Genomic DNA, 13,187 nt, shown 5'->3' with positions numbered 1-13,187 from the left:
AACTGAAATGAATCCCACTGATCACAAAAACATAAGCTTCACAATATAGTCATTCTTAAAACTAGAAATACAGACTGACCACGGTGGTTCAGTTGGTTGGGCATTGTTCTGCAAGGCTGGTTCAATTCTGGTCAGGGCACATGCCTGGGTTGCGGGCCAGGTCCCGGTTGGAGGTGTGTGAGAGGCAACTGATCTATGTTTCTCTCTCTCATTGATGTGACATCAATGTTTCTCTCCCTTACTTTCTCCCTCCCTTTCCCTCTCTCTAAAAATAAAATAAATTAAATTAAAAAAACTAGAAACACAAATACAGCTACTGAGTGACACACCCACAGCCAGCTCACTCTGCACAGTAATCCATCTCTGCAAAAGGAGTCACACATGCTCTGCTCTCCCATGTCCTACTGTCCCAGTGGTACCCAACATCGTATTCATAACCAACATTGGGTTCTTCATGACTCTTCAATGACACAGGCTCCCTAAATCAATGAAACACCAGACATTACCCTTCAGCCGCCATTACCCATAGCAACAGAGAAGCCCTAAAGAGACAGCATCAAGCTGCAGCACCCTGTGGCATGGGAAGTTGAGCAACAGGAGGAACAAACTGCAGATAATGTACACAAGTTGTGCAACTTTTCCCAAAACAGTGTGTGAGCACATGCATGTCTATATCTAGGTACATGTCTGTTGGAGCTTCTTTATATGTGAGTGAGCATTTATATATCGGGGGTGATCATGTATATGTATGTGCTTATATTTTTAGATGTTTGTGTACTTGCATATGTAAATAATTAATGTGTAGTGTGTGTGTGTATGTGTGTGTGTGTGTGTATCTGAGGAGGCTGAGCAGGGCAGGATGGATAGACCAGATAAGAAGAGAGGTACCTGTGGCTGTTGACAAACCCAGGCAGTGACTCTCTGGTAGCCCCTTCTGTTCCCCCTTCCCTTCTGTCCCCCTAGGTTGAGAGCTTTTTGAGAGTTTGGGTGGATGGTCTCGTATGTACTGCATCCAGTCCTTTCCCTTAGAATGTGAACACAGTGGGTTTACTATTCTCATCAACTTGAGGGCCAAGAGCTTCCTGGGAAAGGCCAGATGGTCTAGTAAGGAAAAGTGAAAGGCACTTGGATCAAATCCCAAAAGGAAGCTATATTTAACTGTGACTGAGCTCTCAAAGATTTTTGGGGAGTGATGGAATTGTTATATATCTTGATTATGATGGTGGTTACATGATTGTTTATGTTTGTCAAAATTCACAGAACCTTACACTAAAAAAGAGTGAATTTTTACTGTATGTAAATGATAAATATTTTTTCCAGCTGACTGTAAACAAAAACATAGTCATACTATCAATTTTCTAAGTTATATCAGTTTGCCTTTAGTATGACAGAAAAAACATACAAGAATTATTACATGGAATGAATAAATTAATGAATTTGAAATAATTAAAATAGAACAACAGGACTTTTAACACATTACAAATTAACTGTAATCAAAATAAACTGAATTTCTGAAGTTCAGAACATTATGTCCTACATTGCATTTGGGGAACACTTTGTTGTTACTCATACATAAGAAGATGTTCTGCAGTTCAGTCAATAAGAGCATCGTCCTGATACACCAAGGTTGTGGGTTCAATCCTGGTCAGGGCATATACAAGAATGAACCAATGAATGCATAAATAAGTGGAACAACTAATTCATGTTTCTCTCTCCCTCTCTTCCCCTTCCTCTCGCTCTCTAAAATCAATCCCCAGGGACTCTATAATTAGAATGAAAACTCTGAAACAAACTGCATTTATAGTCAGCTTCCCCTTTTTTTATTAATAAAAGGCACAGTAATCTGAAGGTCAGATCTTTTTTGTTAAAGAGTTTAATTATCTTTTTAGAGAGAGGGGGAGGGAGGGAGAAAGAGGAGAGAAACACCAATGGTTTGCCTGTCACATAACCCTAACTGGGGACCTGGCGCACAACCCAGGCATGTGCCCTGACTGGGAATTGAACTGGCAACCTTTTGGTTCTCAACCCACTGAGCCACACTAGCCAGGGCTGATATTCAGATCTTTTAATTAGCACAAGATATGTAGACTGCAAAGAGTTAATATAATTCCAGCCAAATGAAAAAACAAAACACTTTTTTTAATAGCTGTAAAGGCTTCTCGTGGATAAAAATATCAGGCCTACTCACTCGACTTTGTCTTATGTTGGAACTGGTCCCACCCCAACAATCTTTATGGGCCACCAGGGGCAAGACAACATAAAGCCAGGAACTACTGGTTTTGATTCAACGGAAGGGCTCTGAGGCTGGGATTCAGAGGTGTGGCTGCGTCACCCCTTGACCTGCCACCTCAGCTCCTGCCTGTTGCCTAATAAGTTTGCTAAACTCAGGTTGTGAGTTATCATTTGCGCGTCTGGCTGACCTTAAGGGTAACAGCCAGGGCTGCCACTCATATTTATACAGATTGAGCATTGTCCAAGGCACCATTTATTGTAATCACTATTAATTTACATAGTTATTATGACAGTTTTCCAATAGATGGCAGTAAAGTATCTTAAGAAAGGGCACCTTGTTCTAGTTCCCTCAAAATCACAACAGGAGCTAACAATGGAGCTGTCCTTTCTCTGCATTGCCCAACAGGGTGCTGGTAAGCATCAGGACACAGGAAGTATAACTGGGCCTCACAGAACTAGGAAGTTAACCCCAGTGGTCCTCTCTCTCTCTCTGACACACACACACACACACACTCTTCCTGCTCCTCTGCTTCCTTCTTCTGCCCTCATCTGTTTACAAGTGTTCTCTACTGGATGTAGTAGTTGGCAGTCAACTCCATTTCTACCTCCTATTATGCTCAGGGCCAGTTTCATGGGAGTTCCACCTAGGCACGGGGCTCCGTATTCGAAGCGGCACATACTTGGTTTAGGGCTCTGCCATTGCCGTCTTAAAATTCTTAATAATTTTATAGTTGAACTTGTATTTTGTAAGTGAGATCTGATGGAGCAAGGGAGCACTCACATGAGCAGATGCTGTAATAAGTGATATGCATAACCACTGTTCCTTGCGGCCTCATTACCACAGTGTTTGCAATACTCTACAAGCAAAGAATCTTGGTGGATGTGTGAGGCCTGGTAGTTAAGTGAACCTCAAAGCCACAAGGCAAGCACGTTATGTCTACAGCTGTATAAGCAGGGTTGCTGACTATCCTGAGTCACAGGGTATGCTTTCCATTCAAACCAGAACTTGCTTCCCACACAGAAAGGAGGCAATAGCATTCTAAGAAATGCAAATGACCATGGAATCTTATCACATTTTTATGTGACTTCCTTATAGTAACCAACCACTTGCTAAAAATGATGACAGAGGGAAAGGAATGCAGTTTCTTTTCCTTTCAGTCCTTTCTTACTCATTTGTAAGTCGAAGGTAGAGAATGTTGGTAGAATGTGTGCTATCAAGAAGTGAAATTTAAAAAAAAAAGTGAAATACTAACAGCTGAGTTACTTTTTGCAGCAGTTCCACTATTCATGTAAGAATGAAATACATATTCATGTTTGAGGTTCAAAGTAGAAATGTATAACTTCAGTGATTCCATAGGCAGTGAAATGCTCATATTTGCATTTAAAATTGGCACTGCACAATATAAAGATAAATGTAAAATTCAAGCTAACAACTTACACTTTAAATTCTCTTTCTTAGAACAATATTAAATAGAAAATAAAAACACCATGGCAGCCAAGGCAAGATGACCCTGGGAAAAAAGGAAAAAATCTTTATATTTTAGTTCCTTTAATGGTCACTTTTTTTCCTGCTTTTTGAACAAAGAGCTTGCTGTATTTTCATTTTGCAAATTATGCAGCTCGCCCTGATTATTCTTTTGTTGCAGAGGCTGGAAGCTATGAACTTTAAAAACTAGAGTTCTGCATGCAAACTAGGCCCCACAAATTAGATGCACTTACAAGAAACTTGAATGGAAAGGAGAAACAAATGCCCATTTTCCTGCACCTTTTGACAGTGTTCCATGAGCAGGTACGGTTGTAGAGACAGATGCCAATGGTCCATCTCCAGCCTCGTGGATGATGTGATGGAACTGCAGTGGCAAAAGCAGCAGGCTCTCTTCCAGGATCTTAGAAGCAGCAGGGCTTCTGTTGAAAATCAGATCCTGTCCGAGCTCTGAGTCACAGCTATAGTGGTGAGTTCTTAAACACAATTGTTGCCAGTTTTAGATTTTTCTAGGAGTCATTCTTGGATCTTTAGTCCAAAACCTGCTCCTCCGAACTTTCCAGTGATTTTGTAAAATATAAAATTCCATATGCGAAGTCCTTTTCTCTCCTTAAAATCTGAGAGGCAAACAATTGATGCTTCTCTCATATCAATGTTTCTTCCCCCTCTCTAAAAAATAATAATAAACAAATAAATAGAAAATATCTAGAATACGATTGCTTGAAACAAACTCCAAAATGTCACACATTCTAATGGAATATACCTCAACCATAATATCCTTAATAATGACACTAAGCTAAAAACATCTGGTCAATTTAAAAAAAATACAATGCATAATTTGTAAGTATGTATTTATTCATTAAACCTTTTTTAAAAAATAAAAAAGTTAGGGTTTTTTAGAAAGTTACAGAGGCAAAAAAAAGGGCCCTTGGAGCTTAGGAAAGGAAAAGGTCAAAAGAAGGGGTCTTGAGGGAAGAAAGGGAGAAGGCGCATGTGTGTTCCCTGAGGGGAGAGCACACTAAATCCCTTCTTTACTTAAACTTGGAGTCATTTCTTTGACTACACTGACCCACGTCATTACTGTCCCGATTCCAGACTTCATGTTAAGGGCATTTTCAACAGCACTTCCCATTTTAGGAAGTAGGAAGTTGAAAACTTTGAGTTCTATTCTGCTTAGATCCAGTTTTTCACCACTAAATATAGAAGCTCCAGGCGCAATTTCCTCTCCTTGAAGTTGCTTACCTCTAAGCACCCCTCTCAACCCTTTAACTGCACCTGTCTGTCCTCACTGCCAGCCTGCTACCTCCTGGGGACTTCAAACAATACTATCCTGTGGGGACTTCTTCAACCTTCCCTCACATCAGCATAGGTCTTGTCCTCAAAGAGCTAATGGCTAGTTAAGAGAGGTAGAAGAGTAAATGAATTTAACAATATTGAGAACTTTTTATTCCTTAAGCAGCTGTAGAAAAACTCCCCATGCAAAAGGCCTCCTTGTGGTGTAAGGCTGAAATTTCAGATTATCTTTTGATGCTACAATAGATCCTATTAACTGGCATCACATTTGTTTGGGTCCAGCAGCCCTGCTAACACCTCATTTTAGTTTTGTTTATTCCTCTAGGTTTTTTAAAAATTAAGTTTAATAAAATTTATTATGTCAACTCAAATAAGAGTTTTATCTTTCCCTTTCAATCTTTACACCTATTTCTTCCTTAAAGCATTTGGCCAAAGTCTTCAGTACTATGTCAAGTTACAGCAATGATCATAGGATTCTTTATTTAGCTCCCAATCTTCAAGAGAATGTATCTAAAATTTCCCATTAACAATAACAGTTGCTGTAGGGCAGATAAAGAGCTTCCCAGACAAGAAAATACTAAAGGAGTTTATCATCACCAAACCATTATTATGTGAAATGTTAAAGGGACTTATTTAAGAAAAAGATCAAAACTATGAATAATAAAATGGCAGAAAGTACAAATCGTCCAACAAGTGAATCAAACAAACAAACTAAGCAAACAAGAAGAGAGAATCAGCGTTGGCCTGCGAGACAAGTGTTGCTGGTTCGATTCCCAGTCAGGGCACATTACTAGTTTGCACGTCAGGTCTCCAGTTGGGGGCGCAAGTGAGAGGCAACCACACAGTGATGTTTTTCTCCCTCTTTCTCCTTTCCTCTCTCTCTAAAAAATAATAAACATTTTAAAAAAATAGAGAGAGAGAGAAAGAGAGAATCATGGAATTGGAGAGCATTTTGATGGTTACCAGACTGGAGGGGGGTGTGGGGTCATGATTGAAGAGGTGAGGGGATTAAGAAGTATAAATAGGTAGTTACAGAATAGCCATGGGGATGTAAAGTACAACATAGGAAATGGAATGGCCAAAGAACTTAAGACACATGACCCACAGTCATGAACAATGGTGGGAGGATTGTCTGAGTTGGGGGAGCTGGGTAGAGGTGGGACAAAGGGGAGAAAAATCAGGACAACTGTAATAGCATAATCAATAAAATATAAAAAAATAAATTTCATATAAGGCAGCCATTTTCAATTTTTCATCCCATGGCACACACAAACTAATTACTAAAATTCTGTGACACACCAAAAAATATATTTTTTGCTGACCTGAAAAAAAATTGGTATAACTTTTATTCATTCACAATGAATGAGTACTGTTGTTTGCTGTTGTGGTCTTTTATTTGACATTCTAAGGAAAAAGAATTGCCCCTGACTAGTCAGGTATTGCACATTTAAAAAGTTCTTGCAGCACACCAGTTGAAAATTGCTGATATAAGGTATTTGGTAATGTGGATAATGGTCAAAATTTGTATATATAGCATGTGGCTACACAAAAATAGGATGGAAAACAATAATCACTCCTTATATATAAAGCTTGGGAGATTTTGTATCCTAGATAAGGAAGAAAAAATCAGAACTGAGTATTGAAGCTGCAATCAAATCCACATTCTACACATCTAATGGTCATTTACCACCCAGGAAAGCTTCAGCCCTTTTGACTTATTCTGCCCACTTTCTAAAAGTCAAAGAGAATATTAAATTGCATTAAGGACCTCAAAAGTTGACTATAAAAATTATAATTTTAAGAATTTTGGAGGAACTCTGGGCCAAGATGGAGGCCTAGATAGACACGCTGTGTCTCCCTCCACAACTAAGGATTTCAGCTACCTCAAAACTAGAGACTAGCTCCAGAAAATCGAGCTGCATGAAGTCCAACAAACAAAGATATAAAGAAATACTCATCCAGAAAGGTAAGAGGGCCGGAGCTGGAGCCAAGAGGAAGCAGTGTGGCAGGCCAGCAGAAAGGAGTTACACGTTTTAAAAGGTCAGGAGGGACACCTGGGGAGCGCTCCCAGTACCAGACCAGACCACGCAGCTCACGGTTCCAGTGCTAGGGAAAATCAAGTCTCATTGCTGCTGACTGAAAACCAGTGGGGGTTGGGGCAGAGGAAGAAACTGCCAGTTTATCAGCAGAGTCCACTTGTTTAAAGGGCCCCCACAGTTCTAGAACGCCTGCAAACCCACCCACTCTGGGAATGACAGCCAGGACAACAGCTAGAGCGGTGCCAGTCCCATACGGGAAGTGGGAGAAGTGCCTGGGAAAGGGGCGAATGCTGAGCAAGTGGCATTGTTCCCTTTCAGACCCCTCCCCCACATACAGCACCAGAATGTGGTGAAACTGGTCACTTTGTATTGACAAAAACCTAGAGCTCTGCCCCTTACAATATAACAGGTGCAACAGCTCTAGCTAAAACACAGAGGCAAACAAGCACAGGAGCCTGTCAGAATGAGGAGACAGAGAAATATGGCCCAAAAGAGGGAAAGGATCAAGGTTCCAGTGGGAGAACTAAGCAACAAGGAGATAGCCAACCTAACAGATGCAGAATTCAGAACATTGGTGATAAAGATGCTCACAGGCTTGACAGATATGCTTGAGTATGGCAAATGCATAAGGGAAGAAGTGAAGGCTATGCTAAGTGAAACTATGGAAAATCCACACAAAACCAACGGTAAAAAGAAGGATACCAGGGATCAAGTCAATGATTTGGAACATAAGAAAAAAAAAATCAACCAGTACAGAATGAGGAAACAAGAATTGAAAAACATGAGGAGGCTTAGGAACCTCTGGGACAACTTTAAAAGTGCCAACATCTGAATCATAGTGGTGCCAGAAGTAGAAGAGGTAAAGCAAGAAATTGAAAGCTTATGTGAAAAAATAATAAGGAAAACTTCCCAAATTCGGTGAAGGAAATAGACATACAAGTCCACGAAGCAGAGTCCCAAACAAGCTAGACCCAAAAAGGACCACACCAAGACACATCATCATCATCATTAAAATGCCAAAGGTTAAAGATAAAGAGTGAATCTTAAAAGCAGAAAGAGAAAAGCAGTTACCTACAAAGGGGTGCCTATAAGGCTATCAGCTGATTCCTCAAAAGAAACATTGCAGACAAGAAGGGACAGGCAAGTATTCATTCAATGTGATGAAAAGCAAGGATCTACAACCAAGATTACTCTATCCTCTATCCAGGAAAGCTATCATTTAGAATGGAAGGGCAGATAAAGTACTTCCCAGACAAGGTAAAGCTAAAGGAGTTCATCACCACCAAGCCATTATTATATGAAATGTAAAGGGACTTATTTAAGAAAAATATCAAAACTATTTACATTAAAATGACAACTATCAACAACTGAATCTAAAAATAAAATTCAACTAAGCAAATGAGAATAGGAACAGAATAATAGGTATGGGGATCATTTGGAGGGTTATCAGCTGGGAGGGGGAAAGGGGAGAATAGGGGAAATGGTGCAGGGATTAAGAAGCATAACTGGTTGGTACAAAATAGACAGGGGGATGTTAAAAATAATATAGGAAAGGATGAAGCCAAAGAACTTACGTGCACGACCCATGGACATCAACTAAGGGGGGGGGGTACTGCTGGAGGAAAGGTGGTTATTGGGCAGAGGGGAGCAAAGGGAAAATAAATTGGGAGTACTGTGACAACATAATCAATAAAATATTTTTTTAAAAAAAGAATTTTCTTTGTTCTTGAAAATGCACATCAAATTTTAAGAAAATATATTTTTATTCAATGAAATAAAGACCAAGTACTACATTTACTTTTTTTCACTATAATTTATTGTTACATTTTAGTTTGCATTTATTAAGTATCTTATAAATATTACACTCAAGGTAATTCAACTCCAGAGAGCGACCACTGACTAAGAGGGTGCAGGCTCGCTTTGTCAGTGTGTCAACTTCCTAGTTAGCTTGTAGGCCTCCCCACTACACATACTTGCTCTCTTGTGGTTATTATATGTATCTGTCTTCAAGATATGGCTGAAGCTTGAACGTACATCTGGCATCAGGCCATGTCTGTGAATCTGTGAATATGAGCACCATTGCATTTAGAGTGAAGGGTTCTTTCTTGGCAGTCACTGATGACAAATCTAGAAAGACCAGCTATTTTCTTGGGAGAAGAAAGTATACCCCACTTTGAGTGACAGTTTTCTAACAGAATAAAAATATCACCGAAGGGAAAGAATAGAGTTGTATTTACTCTGAAAATAGAGTAAGTACAATATATACACAAGGGAATAAATAGTGAGGCCTCTACTGAGTCAAAGCTCTTACTTTTACTTTTAAAAGTCTGATAAAAATGTATTCAATTACATTTTGTACAGTAATATTTAGTGAACTTTGTTCAAAAGGCTATATTTTAAGTTCATTTGTAAAAATAACAAAAGCTTATCACTCTGTTCAATAAGAAAGGAAGAAAACCTTGCTAGAAATAACAATAAATAATTTCACACAAAGGCCAGGTGACATAAGAATAGTATATTAATCAATATATTTTCTTTGTATTTACAATAAATCCATTTGTTAGTACTGTGATAGAAAAAATAATAAATCAGTCCACATTATGTAGTAGAAACAGACTTTGAGGATGATCATACCTCTCACAATAAAATACAAGGACTTCTCCCACAGTTAAAGTACTTTTCAACATGACAGAGTATTTACTTTAGATCAGTTATGCCCTAGAATCAAGTATATTACCATTAAGCAAGCAGCAAAAAGCTGTTTCATTTTTCTAGACTATTTAAATTTAGTAGTTTGCCATGTGAGAAGTTATACTTTGAGTTATAAAACGTAAAAAACATTAAACTGGGAAACTGCATTAAGCAAATGCAGCCCCAAACAAAAAAACCATCAAAGAAATGAAACAAGGCATTCTTATATCATGCATAAAAAATGGGTAGTTACATAATACGTACTTTAATGATCAGACTAATAAATAAATGAGGTAAACTTTACAGTCATTGGAACAAATTATATTTAACCACTTAAATGTTATGCTGTCACTATTTCAAAATATAAAGTAATATAATTAATCTAACATCTAAAAACTATATGATTAATGCTGTTTTTTGATCCCCTTCTGAGATAGTAAAGGGAAACTGTGTAACAAAATATTATCTGAATATAAATTATCAACACCAATATGATACAATTATCATGTAATCACCATTTTGTATACACACAATGGAAATACTGTGAAAGCTAGAAAAAAAATGAATATATACTGGTCAGAATTTTAAATTTCAAACTAATCCAAGATAATCTGGAACAAAAAATAAAATAAAATACACTAAATAGATATAACTTGATATCCTTTCCCAATTCAGTAGTACACGAAGATGCAACTTCTAAACAAATCCATTACCTCAAACGTAAAAAGAGGAAGATGTAAATCTCTTTTAAATACTAGTTTTAAGTTTATGCTCTGGGAAAAAGGCTAAGGCTAGCCAGAGCTATAATACTATTTTTAAAAACCTAGAATTTTTATTTGTATATCTATTTTAATTATTGGTAAGGGATAAGAGAGAAAAATATTAAAATATCAAGCCTAGGGTATCTATAGCCAGTTCACGAATATATTAAATTGAATGAATCAACTAGGTCAAGAATTTCCTATGATGCTGTTACTAATTATTTACAGCTACCGTTGGAGCAGTCATTTAGAAGATGGATATCTTAAGTACTGATAGCACTTTTCCTAGTATATAAATTTCCATTCTCTCTTCTCTCCCTTGCCACTTAAATGCATTATTTTAACTGTCTGATTGGAAATTTTATTTTACAAATTCCCTGTTTCAATTATTGAAGAGGTGATTTTAACACATAAACCTGCCAGTCCTGAGATGATAATGATGATAGGAAAACTAAAATCCAGATTATTTTTCACTCAAATTTCTGCTTTAGTTTCTTTTGGAAGATGGCTGGCAGGATAGAAAGAAGAGCCAAAATCATTAGAACAAATACTGAATTCCAGGAAACAGCTTCCCCTGCTGTTGTAAGTTGGTACAATGTTGTTCCTGCCTTAATTGCTACAAAAGATGGAGGTGCAACACCTAAAAAAAAAAAAAACAGTAAACAACATCAATTGTTTGTCTTAAGATTAAAATTTTCCACATGAATAAAATATCTTTAAGAATACAGCAAAACCATATTGGAAATATTTTATTTAAAGCCCTTCAAGTTTATTTCTATCCAGGGCAATGGGGAGTGTGTGTGTGTGTGGGTGGGTGGGGGGCATCTGTAATAATGTCAACAATAAAAAAATTAATTATATTCAAAGTATATGCAACTTAAAAATATTTCCATAGCCTTGGCTGGTGTGGCTCAGTGGATTGAGCACTGGCCTATGAACTTAAGAGCTGCCAGTTCCATTCCTGGTCAGGGCACATGCCTGGGTTGCAGGCCAGGTCCCCAGTTGGGAGTGTGTGAGAGGCAGCCAATTGTTTCTCTCACATCTTGATGCTTCTCTCCCTCCCTTCCCCCTCTCTAAAAGAAAATAAATAAAATAGTTTTAATAATAAAATAAAAATATTTTCACAAAGATGTAAATTAAAAAAAGGCAAAAATAAAAAATTTTTTTAATGAATTAAATTTTTCATAATCACATTTTAAGGAAATAAATTTAAGAATTCAAGAAAAGTTTCTGGAAAAAAACTTTACATTTATGCATCTTAAAAAAGGAATGTGCTCCCATCCAGCAATTTCAACTTTAGCGAAGAAGGTGTACAAGCGAAGATCTCAAGGATGTTCATCAAAGCATTGTAATAATAAAAATCTGGAAATAAGCTAACTGTTCAAAAATAAGTCTGAGTAAATTGTCATTCACCCATGAAAGAATATACTTTAAATAAAAATAAAGTGGTAGGCGATACTCAGAAATGAAATGATACTCAAAATATGACTAAAAAGAATTTATACAAGCGCATATGAAAAATAATCATATTTCATTAAAAAACAGAACTGAAAAAGCTACTTTAGCCAAAGCTGAAGTTAACAAAATCTCTAGGTATTTTATCTGTGAAATAAGGAGATATGGACAACATTTCTCTTTTGATCCCATGAACATTAACATTAATTTACAAAATCCAAAATTACCCCTGTTGAGATTTTTAAGTTTGTCAAGGAATTTTTTTAAAGTAGCAATAAAAATTGATTTTGAGTATTCTTTTCAAAAAGATTTATTCTCACAATAAATGGCACTCAGTACACAAGGAATCTGCTCATTTTGTTTGTAGCTGAACAACTCAACTTAAATTTGAAAGAAAAGCAGAATACTCTTACTAAGGAACCATTTCAATTTATAAAATATATAAAAGAATCATATGTCCACTGATTAATTTCAAAATTAAGCACAGCTCCTTGAAAACAAAATGTTTGTTAATCCTTGCTTCCCCCATACATTTTGGTAATGCCCATAAATATCCATTTTAATAAAACAAAAAATAGGTTCAATTCTCTACTAAGAACTAAAGTTCAATATTTTAGTGCTTGATTAAAGGATAAAGAAGAAAATTATTCAAAAAAGGCACCTTGATTTTTTTTTTCTCTCCATGGAGGATAGAATGGAATCTAGCTTAATCCTGCATGATTAAAAAACTATCCAGTAGAGAATGCTCCTCTTTAAAAGGAGTGACACACACAAAAAAAATTAAAGTAAAACAATCCAACAGCCCTGGCTGGGTGGCTCAGTTGGTTGGAGCATCGTCCTGTACATGGGTTTGATTCCTTGTCAGGGCATATAACTAACTAGGTTGCTGGTACAAGCCTCGGTTGAGACACATATGGGAAGCAACGGATCAATGTCTCTCTCTCAAATCAATAAAAACATATCCTCAGGTGAGGATTTATTAAAAAAGGACAATCCAACAAACATTTCTGGGCATCTGTTTATATAGGCCGGGCATGTCTGCACAGAGCATGAAATACAGCGCAGCTAGACACTGCTAGCTATGTATGTACACAATGAGTTCTAACACAGAATGAACCAGAGACCTTACCTAGAAAAGTGCCGATAAAAAACACTTTCAATGGCACATTTATCACAGGAGATGTAATATTAATAAACCAATTAGGCAGAAATGGTGTTATTCTCAAAAATATA

At 37.2% G+C, this 13,187-nt stretch overlaps 1 protein-coding gene across 1 annotated transcript in view; it reads right to left on the bottom strand.

The window, feature by feature from the left end:
* Positions 1-10,672: 10,672 nt before the first annotated feature.
* Positions 10,673-13,187, bottom strand: part of TMEM41B (transmembrane protein 41B) — a 20,966-nt gene continuing 18,451 nt past the window's right edge. Inside the window, exons 6-7 of the mRNA XM_090267654.1 lie at positions 13,084-13,187; positions 10,673-11,139 (exon numbers count right to left, since the gene is read on the bottom strand). The exon at positions 13,084-13,187 is cut by the window's right edge and continues 35 nt beyond it. Of these exons, the coding sequence (XP_090123780.1) occupies positions 10,970-11,139; positions 13,084-13,187 (274 nt within the window). The 3' untranslated portion in view covers positions 10,673-10,969. The remainder of the gene's footprint in view (positions 11,140-13,083) is intronic.

Source organism: Furipterus horrens, unplaced genomic scaffold (assembly GCF_987537825.1).
Source record: "Furipterus horrens unplaced genomic scaffold, mFurHor1.1.pri manual_scaffold_2, whole genome shotgun sequence".
In the NCBI taxonomy this organism is placed as follows: domain Eukaryota; kingdom Metazoa; phylum Chordata; class Mammalia; order Chiroptera; family Furipteridae; genus Furipterus; species Furipterus horrens.
Note: the sequence above shows the minus strand (reverse complement) of the source record. Positions and strands in the feature narration are given on the sequence as shown.